Source organism: Enhydra lutris, unplaced genomic scaffold (genome assembly GCF_002288905.1).
Source record: "Enhydra lutris kenyoni isolate GAN:26980312 unplaced genomic scaffold, ASM228890v2 scaffoldscaffold15, whole genome shotgun sequence".
NCBI lineage: Eukaryota > Metazoa > Chordata > Mammalia > Carnivora > Mustelidae > Enhydra > Enhydra lutris.
The window spans coordinates 59,965,365-59,984,087 of record NW_019154099.1 but is presented as its reverse complement, the minus strand read 5'-3'; the positions used below and the strand labels follow the sequence as shown (position 1 = coordinate 59,984,087).

The 18,723-nt window shown below is 43.7% G+C and overlaps 1 protein-coding gene across 1 annotated transcript in view; it reads right to left on the bottom strand.

The window, feature by feature from the left end:
- The window catches only part of LOC111147014 (myosin XVI), a 471,268-nt gene that overhangs the window by 143,984 nt on the left and 308,561 nt on the right, over positions 1-18,723 (bottom strand). Inside the window, exons 22-23 of the mRNA XM_022502858.1 lie at positions 16,959-17,111; positions 12,876-13,076 (exon numbers count right to left, since the gene is read on the bottom strand). Of these exons, the coding sequence (XP_022358566.1) occupies positions 12,876-13,076; positions 16,959-17,111 (354 nt within the window). The remainder of the gene's footprint in view (positions 1-12,875; positions 13,077-16,958; positions 17,112-18,723) is intronic.

Below are 18,723 nucleotides of genomic sequence, written 5' to 3'. Positions count from 1 at the left end.
GTCCTCTGGGGCTTGGCACACACGCGCACAGCTTAGCCCTCCCGTGGCCCTCTTTAATCATCATTGCCAGGAGTGCAACGAAGGACTCTGCGTTTCTAACTGGCTCCCCAGTTGATCCTGGCCCACACCCAAGGATGAGAATGGCGGCTCCAGGTACCAGCGGTGTAGGCTGCCCCAGGAACCCCGTTCTCCCCCGGGGACGGCAGGAAGCAAGAGAACCCGGGCCTGGGGTTTGTAGAGAAATGTCTCCTGGGCATTCGAGATACAGTAGGATGATGAGAGGAGACGGCAGCTGAGTGAAAAATCGCTGGTAAGTTTAAGATGAGACAACACTATAATGATACTCACTACCAACCTTTTTCCTTTGGAGAGTTGGCATTTCTAAAAAGCTGTCCAGAAAGCATTTTCAAATATTTTTATCTGAGACAGCAGCAAGAGAACCCCATATTTTTCAAACAACCATGATTGCTGGGGTCCCCTGTGTAAGCCATAAACCGTGCTGGCAGTTGGGAGACAGAAAATGAATAAACATGTGCTGCGGTAGGAGGGAAATGCACCCAGAGCTGTGAAGAAGCCTTCCTCTTGTAGTTTCCACACGCCAACTGGAAACGCACTTACGGGACACGGATGGTGACCATTAGCTGAGGGCATGACAGCAGCGTCTTCTCTGGAAGTCAGTTTCTTGTTTTTACAAGGTGAAGTTCACCGAGGTCAGTTCCCCCTAAAGTCTGGTGACTTTGCCAGCACAGCCCACAAGACACAAGGTTATTTCAAGGGAAGAGGAACACGCTCCCTATGAACTTGGGAAATGGGCACGGTGGGTGTCATCTGCTTAGGCCTTCGGGCTTCCTCTGGTGTGGCTCATGGCCAAGGTCACTAAATATCATCTGCATCAGACTGAGGGTGTCATTGGGGTTCAAAGACTATATCCAGAAAAAAAAAAATCAAGGAAAATGGCCAGGGCAAGTCTTTTTATAACCTTTTACACTTTACAGATACCTCGTAAAATATAATGTGTGTGTATTTATACAATTGGGAAAACAATAAAAGTAATAAAGTAAAAATTACTGGTAATTCCTTTTCTCAGAGATAGCCAACAATAATCTGTCATCTGTCAAATCTATCTTTGTCTAAATATGCCCTTTAAAAAATTTTAAAAAGGACTGGCCGCACTTTGTGCTTAACAATGTCTTGTCCTAGTTACATGGTCTGCTGGCTGGAGGGTCCCTCCCATGGAATGCCCAGCAGTGCTCGGACCTAGCCCTCCAGTGGGGCTGTGGTGGGGGCCACGGGCAGAAGACCAGAGGGTCTTGGAGGGGAGGACCCTTGCAGAGGCTTTGCCTCTCCAACACAGGTGTCCATTCTCACCCAGAACTACCTCCTCTTCCCTTCCTTTCTCCTGCCTCAGAGGAGGTGGGTGCTTCCACTGGGATGCCTCTCTGGGTCACCTCAATGTCCCCGTCTATCTCCTCAACTTCTCCTGTGGAACCCGTTCCCTGTACACCTTTCCTCCTCCTTGAAAACCTGGCCTCCTCTCCAGTCTGCATCCTGACCGACCTCCACCGTTCCCAGCTGCCTGCTTTGTCTCTTCCTGTCTCGTCCTGACAGCTCAGATGCTCCCGCGTCCCTGCGGCTCAGCAGACGACAGGGAGGGACAGCATGTGCTCATCACTGCTCAAAACACCGAGAGAAAGAGAAGGAAACTCTTGAAGGAAAGGGGGAAAGAAGGCACAGAGAATGACGCGGGGCCAGAAGGGGCTGATGGAGGACAGCAGATGAGGCAGCAAGAAGCCGTTCGTTCTAGAAGCAGTGAGTGTGCTGGGAGAGCTTATCTGTGCCCATGAAATGAGCCACGTGGAACGTGTGGAATTGGCCTCAGCACACAGCGGCGATGCCCAGCCTCACAGCTGGAGGGAGAAGACATGAGGACGGCGCAGCCCAGCCGTGTGAGCTGGGAACGCCCTGAGGACAGAGCTCTGTCCTCCTCCAGGCAGAACCTGGAAGCCAATGGAGAGGGACCCAAGTGCCAAACCAAGATGGAATATTCTCCAGGGGCTTTTAACGGCCTCACTCACAGTTTCACTCTTTAGATGGCCAATGCCGTCACTCCCCTCTGTTCTCATGCTGGTCGAGCTTATCCAGAGACTTTCCACACTACAAACGCGTTAGGACGATGGGGTTTCCAACAGAACGCACGCTCTACCTCACTCGGCAGTGACTTACAGACAAACCGAACTGTTAATTATATTATCACATATACAGCGTGTTTTTAATATGGAAATCTGTACCTCCACAGGTGAAGTGCTCAAAGTCAACGTTTCTACAAGGGAGCCACCTTGGAGGGCATCTGGGGGGCTCCGTCAGTGAAGCGTCCGCCTTCAGCTCAGGTCATGATCCCGGGGTCCTGGGACCAAGCCCCAAGTCGGGTTCCCTGCTTGGCGGGAAGCCTGCTTCTCCCTCTCCTCTGACTGCTGCTCCCCCTGCTTGTGCACGCGCGTGCTCTCTCTTTCTGTGTCAAATAAATAAAATCCTTAAAAAAACAAAGGACCCCCCTTCAATGACAGTTCGGGCATTGTAGGATCTCCCAGATGCTAACATGGAGCTTCTGGCAGCACGGGGTGTGTGTGTTTCTCTATCTACTGAAACTGATTTCTCTGTCAATGTCCACCTCTATAGGTCTACTGCTCCCGTGCCTAGTTTGGGTACACGATATGCAAATGTGGCCATAAATGCTTTTCCACAGCCTCTCTCCCCCACCCCCTAAGCCAGTGGGAAGGGGGCTTCATGGGGCCCCTCTCGTAGGCTGACATTGCCGCACCACTCAGGGAGACACGGCAAGCTGGTGTTTAACTCCACCAAGAAGCACAAACTCAGATGCGGGCAGGCAACGGGGGGACTGGGGACGGGCACAGCCCGTGCTGATGCCCCTGTCAGCTCCTGAGCAGAGCACAGAAGAGCTCAGGTGTCCCATGATCTACAAAGGCCATGGGGAGGTTCCCTTATGTGGTCCCTAAGTCCGAGTTCTGTGACATCCTGGCCAACAAGGCGGGAGCTGGGGCTGGCAGGGAAGGAGCCCGGTGCAGAGTCTGTGGGAATGAACCCGGCCACCAGGGCCATGGGGACAGCCAGCCCAAAGGGTCAGCGCCACTCAGGCAGGGGTGGGGTGTGTCAGCAACACACGGGAGCCCTTAGACCGAGCCCTGGACACTGAAAGGCATCGTTTGTGGGAAACCACTGAGACACACTGAGATCACTCAGCTCAATAAAAGAGAAAACAGGACCCCCGAGGTCGTTGCACGGAGAGCATTCTCTGTGGAGAAGGCAGAAGGGGCCTCACCTTCCAGGTACGTTTGTAATGACGATAATTAATGAGGACTAGAAGTTCCTCATTCTGGAATTGAGTCTGTGAGCACCAGTGAAGGACGTCCTATTACTGGACAGAGACCAGAAATATCACTGGAGCTGCCTGGGTTTTCAGCTGGTTCCAAGGAAAGGACTGTCTCTGCTGAACACATTGTAAAAAGCAGCGTGAGCCAAAAATAAAATTGAATCTGATTACATCCCCCAAGTTGCTTGTTCAACTCTCAGGTACATGAAGAACGAGAGTGCGGGGATGGTCCAGAAGATCTGGTCTTCAGAAGGGAGAGGGAATTTGATTCTTCTACCGGGGAGACAGAGGTCGGTGGCGAAATTGCTTAAAAGAGCGTTGATGAGCCCGCTGACAGCAGCCTGAATGGCCAAGAGCATGTCCGTGATTAACAAGTGGGATGGGATAATCACCTTTAACTTTGAACAGTGTCACTGGAGAAACAGAAAGACCAATGGAGCAGAGGCAGTTCCTACACTTTTAAGTAAAACTGTTCATTCATTCCTTAATTGGTAACTAGAGCCAGTCGGCATCAAGAGCCGTGAGCAAGGGGCCAGGAATTAGGGTCCTGGGGCAGGAAGGGAGCATTCAGATTCAGGAGTAAGGAGGGGAGAGAGACTGGTATTTGGCAATTAACTGGGTTTCTGATTTTACCCTGAGTTGAAAAGTGGGACAAATACGGGAAATCAGTTTCACTGCTTTACTTTTTTGAAGGGAGTTGAGGGGGAGAGAGAGAGAGCGTGGGAGGTGGTTTGGGAATTGAAGGCGGTTCGCTTCTGGATCTGCTGAGAGCCAGAGGCGCTGGCCAAGGAGAGGTCTTAACAAGCACATGTGCAGGCGTGGAGCCCACAGACAGGGAGAGGCGTTTTGGGGCTCATGTCACGCTGGAGAGCGAATCTTGAGGGCATATAACGTCCCAGCAGGAGACATAAAATACTCTCTTGGGAAACATCGGTATTTGTGGAATGAAAGTGAATTCACTTATCAGTCAAATTTATCATCCCTTTCATGTGGGGTAACATATGATCTCTAGAAAAGAGGTGACTGGGATCACCAGGTGATAAAAACTCTAAACTTTGGAATCTCCTCTTGACTACAACACATCACATCGGAAGGTATAAAGATTGGATTTTAGGAAAAGAAATAAAAGATCGTTTTCAAGCAAGTACAAATGAGTCTGGTAATTTTTCATGTGTGGTTTCAGCTTTCTGTCTGAGGTTTGCTAAAAAGAGTCTCAATTTCAAGAGTCGTTGTAAACTGATCCCTCTGCACCGTCAATGTTTATAGGTAGAAGCTCCTACTTTTTACTTTTCTATTAAGCGATTGTATCTAACGGTATTGCTTGCTTTCATTCTCATTCACTTTACGTTCCAAATACTGACCAACGAAGAAAGTCAGGAGCACACGCAGCATTATTGTAAGTGTCCTTACCTAGCATCTGAATATAAACATTTCCTTGAAATTGCCACATCCGAAATTTATGAATATGCCTCATTGGCTCCTTTTAAAGGGGGGGAAAAAAAAACAATCAACTAACAACAAGATATCAATATTCTAGGAAACCCAAAGTTCCTTATTTACAACTTTCTGTCAGTCCACGAAGATAACAAAACCTATTAAATCCCTGAAGAAATAGTGAGATTCCCTGAAGAAGAGACTGCATTTTCTCTTCCAAGCACAACCCCGAATGAGGAAACATTTATCAGGTCTCCCACAGAAATTTACACCCGAGGCAAAATTGATAGAACAACAGAGCACCAGGGGCCTGGTAGAGTTAATTTTTATTTTTCCAGGAGTCTGCCCAAGAAGTCTGCAAATACGGATGTAAATTAAACTCATTCTGTGTGGGTCAAGATATCTTTGTCAAATAACCTTTAATGGTATCCATTTGGCTTAGACCAGACAGATTTCATTGTTATGTCTGGGGATTCTGCCTGGAGAAAAGAAAGAGAAATAAATGAAAGGCTCCTTATTGATTAGTTCATCTCCTTTTTCTTTTGATTTAAAGGTTCACTTTCTAAGTCTTCTTGGGCACATCGTGTCTCCCACAGGTCTCTGGGGTAAAGGCCAGTCAGCAAGCTCCAGACGGCGTTTCTGGGGCAGGTAGAACTGGGAAATTGAACAGGCCACCATCTCCCCTGCACACGCGTAATGTAAATACATCCGAGGGGCAAAGAGGCTTGCTGTCACCAGGGCATCACCCAGAATCCATGGCAACGTCCCTGCTTCTCAGATCTGAGTAACAGCACCAATCTCAACCAATGTATTTCCAACTTAGTTCCTCCAGCAACAGGGGTAGATCTTATTCAAGGAGGAGGGGGGAAAATCAGATGTTTTTATAGACTGGCCACAAATCAGTAACATCATTCTTCCCCCACATGGCTTCTATCAGCGACGTTTTAGTAATACGGTCCTCATAAATGTGTGAGGACATCAGGGACAGGGACACTAATGACCAAGGCCTACGTGTCTGGGATTACAGAGTGCTCCGTGGGGATGTGGTTTAGGGGACGGAGAAAGGAATCCTGGTGAAAATGATCAAAATCCACCCACAGAAAGACATATCTAAAGCACATTATATAAAGGGGCTCTACATTTTCAAACTGTCATAAAATTACATTTCAGAATATGTAGTATGGAAATTGCAGAGAATGCTTTCATTTCCTTGAGGCAAACCGTAATGGAAAGGATCGTCTAAATTCTGCAGTAAAATTCCACACACCTCTTTGCACCATTAAAATAGTAGTCATAAAACTAAATGGCAAAGAACATAATTTTTCACAAAAATTCTCTTAGATCAAGGTAGAGCTACTTAACATGAAAACAACCTGTATATTCAGTGATAAACATTAACATAAGTTAAAATATTATGTAAATGTTTTTTATTCTATTATTACAATTTTCACAGATAGAAAAATATCTCTATTTCTGCACCTTCCACTCAAGTTTTCCAAGCATGATAGCAAGAAAATACTATAATATAACTTCGGTGGTTACATTTCCCCATCACCTGCTGAAGTGACATTAATTATGAGAAATAAAAATAAACATTCTAATGTGACTTACAAAGCTTTGCTTCAGGCACTGGGCACATTAATAAGATACAAAGATTAACAAACCTATTTTTTAACTAATGAAGGGCATTTTATCACTAACAATTTGAGTGAGGCAATTGGGCCCTTAATATGCTCACCTAAAAATATGTCCAGTTGGTAGATGATCCCTGAAATATTTTCCGGTCGTCAATATTTGTTATCAGTGAGTTCAAAATCCTACCAAGGAGAGTGGTACTTCTGCACAGACAGACCTTCAGCTATTGTTGGGGGACAGATGACTCATATTTGATGGAACATCTCAAGAGAATCAGACGTCACATGATTTCTTGCCCAACACGTGACCTTCAGAACAAGTTCATGAGGTTCACAAAATATTCTCCTGAATTGCAAACTTTATGCATGTGGTCACTGAAGGTCAGTGTCCCCCTCAACGTCCTGGTGAGGGAGTCCCCTGTAGAGCTTCCCTGCCGTACCACGAGGAGTCTATGACTGTAGACAACAAATGCTTGAAGAATTTCACACACAACACGGTAGAGATGGGGAAATATGTGGTCCTCGGAAGGGAAAGTGAAATATGGTATTGTGACCTATTACCCTGTGGTGGGTTCAGTAGTGTACCCTCAAATTCCATGTCCACCCAGAACCACAGAATGTGACCTAATTTGGAAATAAGATCTTTCAAAGATGTCATGATATGAGTAAGATGAGGTTGTAGGGGAGAGGGAGGGCCCGAAATTCAACGGGATGTCTTCCAAGAAGAGGAGGAGACAGAGAGCTGTGAAGACAGAAGCAGAGTTCGGGAGCCGTGTCTACAAGCCAAGTGACGTGGACGGCTGGCAACCACCGGAAGCCGGGGGAGAAGCTTGGGACAGAGTTTTCTCAGACTCTGCTCAACGAGCCAACCCTGCTGACACCTGATTTTGGATTCTGGCCTCTGGAAATGTGGGGATAAATTTCTGCTGTTTCTAGCCGCACGGCATTTGGAACCTCATTAAGTCACCCCCAGGAGACTCGTGCTAGCTGTGCCGTCTCTGACAAACCTCTGAACTTCCTGAAGGCTGACTGGACTGCAACACTGAAACTGCAGCATTTATATACGAGGCCTCAGAAAGCACTTTGTGAACCGGAAAAGGCCACGCCAGCGTCAGACACCCCTACTGATGAGGGAAGGGAGAGATCAGTGAGGTGTGGATTAGGCCAAGAAGCTACTCCTAAGATGGCCAAGGTCTGGAAAGACAGGAAAATGGTATTTCAGGTGAAGAAAACCAATAGAGGTGGAGAAATGTCGGGGTCCCTTTCGAACGAATCAAAAGTGGTAAAGAAATTCCATAATGTTATGAGTTAAATCCACTCTCATCTCTTCTGATCTGCGAATGCTGACCCAATGGACACGTGTATTACTTCCGGAGGGTTGTGACTGCAAACGGCTGGCCCAGAACAAGAGAAATTTGTTCTTTCACAGTTCTGGAGGCCAGAACTCAGACATTGGGCATATCTTTACGCACCCGGAGGCTCTAGGGGACATGGCTTCCTGCCTTTTCTAGCTCCTGGGGGCCCTGGAGCACCCTGCCCCGTGGCTGCATCTCTCCTGTCCCTGCCTCCTTGCTTGTGTGGTCTCCCTTTCTCTCGCAAATCTCCCTCTGCTTCCTTCTCAGAAGGGTACTTGCCCTTGGATTTAGAATACCCCCTGATCATCCAGGGTGATCTCCTCACCTCGAGATCCTGGGCTTCATTATGTAAACAAAGACCCCTTTCCACAGAAGCCTCCATTCTGAGGGCCTAGGGGTGAGCACGTGGCCACACCTTTTTTGGGGGCCACCATTCAGCCCACTGCAACATTTAAGGGTTTGGGGAGAGAACGAGGCTGAAATATAGACACATGATCTCAGGCAAGAACAGTATCACCAACTCGATTTGTATAAACCAGGCCAGTCTTCCAGGACACTCATCGGATCCAAAGAGCATCACTTTGTGTCAAAACAAACGATTGCAATAAACAATTTTCAAACACAGACCTTATGAGCAGACAACGAGGTCAGATAGGCAAGCATCATATATTTTGTAACCATTACTGTGACCTGTATTTTCATTAATTTCATTTTCATTACTTCTGATCGCTTTCGTGTCTCCTAATCTATTCCCTTTGCTCACATTAAAATATAGGACCTTCAAAGTACTGTTTCCTATTAGAGTCAGCTCAGAACCACCTTGATGGAAATTCAGATTTCCTGGGAGCCAATGTCTTTTTCCAAATCATAATTCTTCTTTCTTTCAAGATTCTTAATTTTAAAAGCCAATAAAATTAGACATACTTCTGGATTTAATGCGTATCCATCACTTAAATCACCCCTGGAAGTTTGAGAGCAATTCCTAAAACAGCTAATCCATATATGATTTAAAATTTGCTAAAACAAATAACAACAACCAAACCCCCCTCAGCCTTCTTTAGTTCACATCCGTGCTCATTAATGAGACCCTGTTAATATTTCATGCACAGTCTCTCCCCATTTACTTTAAAATATTTCTGTAATGGAGATTGGAAAATACACCAGGCTCCTATGAGTAATGAAAAATTCAAATGTGTTTAGGAAAGATCTTCAGCTATAATTCAAATAATGTTGCTTAAACATTTCTAAAAGGACCTAGGAGCCTCTGCTCCAAACCAGATTTAGAAGCACGGCGGGGTCTCGTAGTCAGAGCAGAACGGTCCCTCCTAGGGGGGCTGGAGATTAGTATCATCACCGGCCACCGTGGTCAGCCTTCCCAGGAGAGGGGAGTTTTCCCTCACAAAACCAGGTAACCCCATCACAGAAGAGCTAGGGTGACCTGAGCGACACTCCAGCCCATCCGTCTGGCCAGAGAAGGGGACGCAAAGCAACCCAGGAACCCAAGAGCCACTGAGCTTCTTCCCTGGGACCAGCTTTATCACCAAAGAGCCCCGCAGGAACGCTCATACGACAGTCCAAGAGATTGTGCATGCTGTTGCTAAACCAACTGGCTCTCTGCTATGTGTCTTGGTTTATAAAATGCAGAATATGCTGCTCTCCTTGAAAATGCAGTAGCTCAAGATTAAATATATGTAGCTACATCTCATGATTAGAAAGGCATATGGCTTGACATATTGCCACAAATTACATATAATCTATACTGTAACATGTGAATGAGCCCTTCGGGAGTCCTTGGGCTAAGACTCATTAGCAGATCTCAGGAAAATGAAAGATTTTTCTAAAACCACAAAATTGACTCCAATTATGGAAAATCCTGCTTAAAACATAAAGGCACTTTTAGAGAAAAATTCATAATTCCATGGGACTTGGCTCTGTGGCAGCTAATCAATGGATGGGCTCTACTCTGCTTTCCTGCTACCAGAGCTGCAGGAAATAATTGTATTTATTCACACTGTTCAATGTTCTTCCCCAAATTAAACAACAACAACAACAACAACAGAAAAACAACAAAAACTGAAATGGAAATTCTATTAAGTGGCTGTGGAATAATTTTTAGAAGCAAACAGAAAATAATTAACAAACAAAACATTATTCCAAAGCTTGGTCCCATTCTATTTAATGCAATTAGCATTTATTGAACAACCTGACACGTCTTCGAGATTTGATACAAACGGACTTGTGAGGCGGGTCAGGTAGAGATGGTCTGAAGACAGCTTCCACGAAACTTAAAGGAAAATAGGGAAGTAGTTTTCTAAAATCACTACTTATGTCTTACTGTAATATTTCAACTAAGTCCCATGAATTCATAACTGCTCAATATAAGGAAAATATAGATTAAAATGTGAATATAGGACTAGAAGTTTGGCTACATTATAAAAAATTTTAAAGGCTAAATCTCTCCTATATAAAAGGTAGTGAATAAGTTAATAAAACGTGAGGAGTGTGTGTGTGTGTGTGTGTGTGTAAAATCTCACACTGAGGCCCTCTCCACAGCGATTCACGGCTCAGCCCATCCCACGGCGCCATGATACCACAGCATCTCCCCAGGACACTCCTGGCCCACCTGTTCCATTCAGGTGTATCTCCTGCGGACCCCCTTCCTCCTTCTTTTCTCTTGGTTTTCATGATTCTCTCTCCTACTCCTTTTCTCCATCTTCTCCACGCTCTTCGTGAGGGAAATAATCAAGACACACATTTCTGCAAATATGCCTATGTTTCTAAAAACAACCAACCCCTTTTATTTGTCATATCCTATTGAAGTTTCTATTAAAAATCTCAAAATCAAAACATCTACACTGAGTATCTTTCCTTCCAAACTGCCTCTTCCCCAGGATTCCTCTCGTGGTTGGCGCTGGCACCATCCATCCAGGGTAGGGAGAGAGACTCCTGTCATTTCAAGCCGCAGCTCCTTCTCTCCTTGGGACATGCAGTCTGTCAGCACGGCAGCCTCGTCTGGAGAACACCACCTCTGCGATCTTCTGCTATGGTCCAAAGGGTTCTCTTTTGCGTGTTCCCAGAGCCCCCTTCCACTTTCCCCCAATCCATCCTCTACTGTGTCCTCTGTTTTCCTTACTTCATCCCCCGCACTGCCTGAAAATACGTGGGGAGTTCACTCCGTCAAGAGGACAAAGTCCTGACTAGTCCATGTATATTTATTCATGCTTTGGTCCAAAAAGCTTTTTTTAAGACTTATCTCCAGCCAATCTCTAGAGACTTAACTGTACTTCTTGTACCATTTCCCAAATACAGGGTGGGTGGACATGGCAGAAGGGCCCACGGCGCTCTCAGGAACAGCCGCCTTCTTGCACCGCACACATCAGAAGGTGGGAACATTCCCAGGCCTCCTTGCAGCTAGCGTCTGATGGCTCTTCAGCTTCCACCCGTCTGGCACTCCTGCTCAGGATCCTGAAGGTAGGCGTGGGGGAGCTTCTGCTGCGTCTCCTGCATGTCTCATAAGCATGTCACGAAGACACCTTGACTTCTCTGGCAATGGAGACCTCCCAGCCTGGTCATTGGCTCACTGACCTCTCCATGCTGACGACCGGGGAGGGGCACGTTCCTGGTGTCAGCGGTGGATGGCAGGAACTGAGAGTCACTGCCTGGAGCAGCAGCTTCTCCATCTGACTGGAAGCTTCCGGATCAAAGACAAGGCCACAGGTATGTTGGAAGCCCCATAATGTGGTGTGCTTTTGAGTCATTCCTCAATGTTCAACATAGGGTCTCCTGGAAAGTATTTCCCTATACCAAATTATTTTCCACCTGAACAACTAAAGTGGATTCTGTCCCAAGCAATGGAGTCCTGGGGGTTGGCGATGCCATTCAGACGTCCACGTTTCCACCAGAATGCACCTTCATTTCATCCTTCCTGAGCTCTAGCTCATCTCCAGAGGCCTCGGCCACACCTGACCTCTTCCAGGAAACGTTTCTACACTTTCTTTGGGAGCCAAAGATGATTACTTCGTTCTCCAGGCAATGCAGAACTTTGTTAATATTACCTATGTTACTATAAGCAAATTATATCATAACTATTTGTTAATTTGCCTTTTCCTTATTTGTCGACAGTGAGGTACTTAAGGACAAGGAATATGGCTTCTTCATCTTTGCTTCTCTAATGCTCAGACTTTGGCATCTAGTAGAGTCTCAGTGAACATGGACTGAAATGACCTGGAATACGTGGACTGGAGGCTTTGCCCTCTGATAGGTAACTGCTGCTAAGGGCCAAGGGGGGGAACCCAGGGGCCACAAATTCAAAGGTGGAAGGTGGTAACCGCAGATGGGCCTGGATGGAAGGTAAGTGGAATGTGGATTCCAGCATCAAAAGATGGCGACAATGGGACCTTGTGAAGAAGAGGAGGGTATTTCAAGCTTGATTAGGAGGAGTGGAAGCCCGGAGGGTGTGGGTTTTGCCCCGGGGGTGGGGTTGTGACACAGAAGTCATGGCTAAAATGACTGGCATCAGCTCTGCAAACCTGGGATATTAGCTGGGCCTAAGGGGTGTGAGGTTTTTATAGACAGTTAAGAGGATGTCCTTGAAGGTGTTTAAGGAAGAGGCACATTTTATTAAGCTGTTTAGGGAACTGAGGGTGAAGAGTAGCTCTCTTTACTCAGGTTGCCATGCTCTAAGAAAAATAATTTAATACTAAAAACTACACTGAAGACAAGTCAAGTCAGAAGACCAATACCTCTTTGGCTAATGAAGGGATCCCAAAGTTCAGAGCAGAGCTGTCTCTGTTAAAGCCAAGGCCCTCTTGCTCACATGATGTTATAATCTGGGGAACGTTATGGAAGGATCTGACCACCTGCTTCATCACCCACATTCTGAAGATGCAAAGTCCTTCTCAGGTTGAAATAAAAGAGCTCAGGAAAGTAAAATGGTGTGGGTTCTTCACCCAACTTCCATTCATTGAAATAATCAACTCTAAAATATCTAAAACTTGAAAGCTTATCCCGAAGAGGTGTGGTCGCTCAGCGTACATGCCACACCACGTTGCTCATTCAACTTACCCTTCCTGCGTAGTGCATGGTGGTGAAGGCTGTGCCCTGGTCTTTGAGCGCCATGTTCCCATTCCCATCCTTCATGGGTGAATAGACTGCATTTGTGTTTGACGATTCAAGGAGACTTTGTAGCTTTTTGGGAAGATTTGGTTCCATTGACCAAATCATCTGACTTTCTTCATCCAATAAAGAGAGAAATCCAGATGGTTTCTGAAAATCAAGAAGAGATAGTATTTTTTCTTCCATTACTCAGTTTGATGGTTTTCTTATTATTGTACATGTATGTTCATTTATATTTTCACTATCTTCATATAAGCCCTCAAAAAATGAATTAGTCTACTTTTAATACACATCTATGTTTGTTCACTACTGTATCCCGAACACCTACCAAAACTCTGATGTAATGTAGGCCCAAAAATATCAGTTGATTAATAATTGATAATGAGTAAATAAATTAAAGAGTGTGTTTTAATGTCATTCAAACGCTGGAGTTATTAAAAAAGTATATTCTCATCTCAAAAAGAAAAATGGAATTTCCAACTAAAGGAGAAGTGTAATTTTTCTTGACCTCTAACCCATATCAAACTCTTTATAGTTATGACGGGTCAAGTAACTTCTCCGAAAACAGAACTTACAATCATGTTGAGTCATAAGAATTGCAGAAAGACCCTACTGAGCAGGAAGTAGAAGTGACTACAATATTCCAATATTAGGAAATAGAAGAAATACAGTTGGAACCTATCACTTATAAAATCCAAATTGGAAGTCAGATAGTTTATAGCTGTCAAACACAGAAGCTAAAGTCATATATAAGCAACCACTTAAAATTAATCTCATGTGAAGGAAAACACGGCTTGAAAGAACTTCTCAGATGGCCCTGACAGTTTGCTCCCCACACACAGAACACCACAGCACCCACTCGGTTTACGCGCCAGGTGAATAATGTTGACCCACTGCTATTTATCTTTTCTTCCCTAGGAAAGTTCTTCTGTTGACATGTCAAATCCACCTTTAAAAATCAGGTAATTTATGCTATTTATTTACCTCATTCTGTCATATAGCTGAATTCTTCGCATCAACCCAGTGTGCTTTTGGAAGTGTGAATACTATAAAATAATTCTTCTCAGGAAGTGAAGAGACATATTGACCCCTCTAGCGACTCAGTTTGCATTTTGACCCAAGGTCACCAAACCCACCACCACAGGCCTTTCATCTTATTCATTTGGCCAGTAGAAAGTTGTCTCTTTGTGGCTAAAATACTTCAGTTGTTTTAGGCCTTTCGGGGTTTCCTGCTCATGGTAAAGAAAATGCAAAGACTAGATACAGTTATCTCAGGGCTGTAAATGTTGAGATCCTTCCAATGCCACCTGTAGAGAAGAAAGGTTGAAAATGGTGGCCAGGGGAAGGACTTATGCCTGGTGGGGGCTCACGTACCAGGGGGAGCCCCTTGGGAGACATTTGGCATCTGAAGGAGCATCTTTGGAATGAGCAGACAGCCTTCCTGGGAAGGAAGGAGAAGATGGGTGGATAAAGGGGGAAGGAGCATGAGGAAGGAACTGGGTAGGCTGGTAAGAATCAAGTTGACCCACCTCAGCAAATGACTTCGGTCCCTAACAACTCCAGAGACTTGTGTTACCATCACAGAAATGTATCTGATAAGGGGATGTGGAGAAGGAAGTCCACTAGATGGTATATTCTCAGATAACAAAGGACCCTATAAAGAGCCAGACGTAAAAAACCAAAGCGTAGGTACCCACAATGGACGGAGAGAGGCCCTAAAAGAAAATTCAGTGAGGAGCTGGAAGAGGGCTGGTCTTGCCTGGGAAGTGTTGAAAGAACAGATTTTTCATTTCAGTGTGTAGCAACCTATTTGCTGAAGAGTAAGCTGTTGATACGTAAGATCAGCAGTAGCTCCTTTACCCATGCCTTTGAACATCAGGCCATGACACTCCTCCAGATACTGTTACACTTACTCCCTTCACACACACACACACGGGCACACACAGGCATGCAGTGGAAGGATGAATGGGCTGGTTAAGGACATTGCAAATGCATCCATGTTTTGGGGGCTGACAGACCTCTTTGGAGGCTCAAATTTAGAGCTTTAATGGGTGTTTCAGTAACTCAAAGTCAAGGCCCTAAGTAGTATAAAGGAAGGGATCACTTCCAAAATAGCCAACCTGTTCTACTCCAAAAGCAAGATGATGTTTTCCAAGGATAAGATGGTCAGAAACCAACAAGATATTTTTTTAAAAACACTGTAATTTGTATTGTCTGCAAAAGTTTTTAAATTTGTATGTATTATGTTTTCTGGATGTTTGATATAAAAACACAGAATGGTAGTAATGAAACTTAAAGACTTGGAAACTTGCTGACATGTCTGAAGAAGAAAATAGAACATGGAGAAGTCATAAAAAATGGCGTCCAATTCCTTCAGAAGTGAGGGTTTAGGAGAGACTGTTCTACAAAATGTATGTCATTTCACCTTGACAGCAGAAAGCACTGAGGACCAACAGGGTAACAAAGTGCACTAGACACACGGAGAGTCAGGTAAGAATCTAGATCCACGCCTTCCATTCATGGACATAAGACTAATACATATTTGTTGAAATATGAATTAATGGCTTTAGCAAAAATCACAGATGTTTGTGAGCAATAGTGGATTATGGGTACAAGGAAGGAAACGGTATGCTTCCTTTGTATTATAGGGTATGACTGTCTGGTATACAGACTTGCAGATTTGTACATAAATACTCAAGCTTCACCCTATACTTGGTACATCTTTTCATTTTTATGGGTATCAAAGAGAAGCAGCAGTGAGAAAAACCCACTCTCATTTCCAACTCATTCTGATGAGGGTCCTCCTATTGAGATAATCATGACTCCATGCTGAAATCTCAAGGATGGCCATGGAAGAGAGAGGAAGAACATCATGGCCATTGAAGAGATAGAAAGAATGTCATGGCCATCAAAGACAGAGAAAGAACTTCATGGCCATCAAAGACATAGAACATCATGACCATCAAAGACATAGAAAGAACATCATGGCCATTGAATACATAGAACATCACAGCCATCAAAGACATAAAAAGAACATCATTTGGCTGGCCAGTGGCTAGCAGTCAAAGATACAGCAGCCAGTGAGAATGAGGGCAGCAGGTTTCTGAGGTTTCCCATACACAGTTCACTACATACTGCTATTGGTTTGAAGACATTTTCAAACCTTGTATAAAGAAGTTATATACCATGTGTGTCATGATGAGGGATGGTTTTCTGGAGGAAGATGGCTTCTTCTGTCATTAAAATAAAGAAGGTTGACAAGTTTGTAAAAAGAACAAGATTATTTCACATACTTGGTAAAGGTATAAAGTAAATTTGCAAATCTACAATTATAGAAATAAAGGGTGGAAAATTACAGCCTATGTTCTCCAGTGGCTGAAAGGCATCAGTTTTAAACAATGTTCAAGTGTTTTAGAGATAGTATCAATATATGTATATCATGTCTTTCTACATTAGTACAGAGGGATTGCTGTTTGTGTGGCAGATTTTTGTTTTTATGATAGAGATATGAGGCAAAGTTTTTTGCATTATAAGGTAGAAATAAAAAAAGGTAAGGATTGGCACCGGCAGAGGTCCTAATATTGTACATACACAAACATATTTTTCTGCCAATGTTTTTCCATATTTCAACTTACAAACTTCAGAGATAAATTAAAAAGATCTTGTTGAATTTGTTCTATGAGCTTGTTAGTCTTAGTATTGTTTTATAAAATATTAATTTTGTACACTGAGCATTTGTAACTGTGCTGAAGGGGGAGTTTTATTGACATAACCAATGTTGAATATTTTTATAACAAAATGATCTGATATTTCTAGTCCCTTCCAATGAATTGATGATTCTTCAAATGCCCCTGTAGGAAAAGGGTAATTTGTGCTCCCAAATTGATTCTGAAAGAAATAAATTTCTGAAAAAATTAATACAGTGAAGTCTCAGATATAAAGCCATCTCACAATGAAGGCCCCTTGAAAGAAAATTCTTTATCTCCAGTATATTTAAATCCTGTAAAGTATCTAATTATATTATATGAATACCTGGAAAAAAAAATCCAAAACTCCAGTCTGGTTCCCAGGAGAATAAGCTGTTTCCATGGTAACTCCCTCTTGTACACATTCTGTTTGCTCGTGCAGAAAAAGCACTTCATTGATGTAGTGGTGCATCTTCTCATTGGTCATGTTGACACAAAGCTATTGTGGGGGAGAAAGAAAAACAATTCACAAGGTAATTATGGCCATGCAGATCCACTCGTTCTATGACCATTTCAGATGGGCGACATATTGACTCAAGAATGTTCCACACCAATTAGTCTATTGAGATAAAGCACTACAGTATTGCTTGAGAAGTCAAAGAGAAGAGTTTCACCTGATACTGTTGACTTCATTTGGTCTGATTATTCAACTTAAAGTGAGTATGTTAAAAACAAGAAGTATAATTACAACATTAACTCACAAAGTTGGGGTTTAAAATATAGTTGAGTAAAAAACATTTCCAAAAGGAAATTATATCTGGGCTTTGTCAACAACTGAGGATAAAGGGTGGGTTTACCATGAAAGCCCAGGGACAAAAGAAACGTGTACTGCCACCTCACTTGTGTTATATATCCATGATGGCAAGAAAATGTGGGTTTCTTTCAGAAAGAATAACTGCTTTAAGAATTCTGTTATAGAAATTATTTTATCAGAAAATTTTTTATATTCCTCCAACTGTCAACTTTTTTCTTCCCATCCGGAAACAAATATGTTATTTCTTAATCTTAAAAATTATCTTTAAATACTAAAAATCAATAAAATACCCCAAATCTAACAAAAATGAAGTCTTACTTCCTCTGTAGGCTACCCTCTTGCTTTGTTGCTCTTTTTTCCAACAAGAAAACCTCAAAGGAGTTGTCTTTCCCTATCATCTCAAATTATTCTCCTCTTCACTGTTGAAGCCACTCCAATAAACTTTTGCTCCCCGCCCCCCAGTGTTTCCACAAGAATCACTTTGGTGGGAGTCACCAATGACATATGCATTCCTAAACCCAGTGTTCAACTCTTGGTGTTCATTTTCCTTGACCTCCCTGCACTATCTCATGGTGATTCCTCTGCTTTCCTGGAAAGCTGCCTCCACTGTCTTCCAGGACACCATGTGCTTGTGGCCTCCTGCCTCACAGGCCTCTCCACCTACACCCACACCCTTCATGAGCTCATTCTGTCTCCCAGACCATGTGTAAGTGAGTCACTATATTACACCAGGTAAAATCCATGGTAAAACCTCCAAAGGTGAAAACTGACAAATCGTTTAGAACTATTTAGAATTCAGTAACTTACTGAAAATAGTTAAAGATGAACCATTTATATAAATCAAAATAACGGATAAAAAGCTTTTCAAAGAAAACCAGATCACACCTGCAAAGGAAATAATATCTAGGATTATGTGTAATATGAAACTGTTATAGTTAGACAATGAAAATGCCAAAGATTTTGTAAATCACATGGACTGAAATAGTCACTGAAGAAAAGAGGGACCACCCTAGGTTTCTCTTCTGCATGTATCCAAATTCTTCTCCACGTCTGGTGTCCTTAAAACACCTGTTAAGTGGGAGCTCTTCCTAGATATTCCTGTCCTTCTACCAGGGGCTCGTGGTTTCTCTTGGACATATAAGAGCACCCCTTATGTTCCAGCTTCCAATCAGCAGGCCAAGCCACTTTTATAAATGACCAACACCAGGAATGCCTCAGTTCTCCATAGAGGTGCCGCTGCCTGCACATTAAGGGTGGGGCTGTTCATGATTGAAGAACAACGTGTGCAATGAAAGAA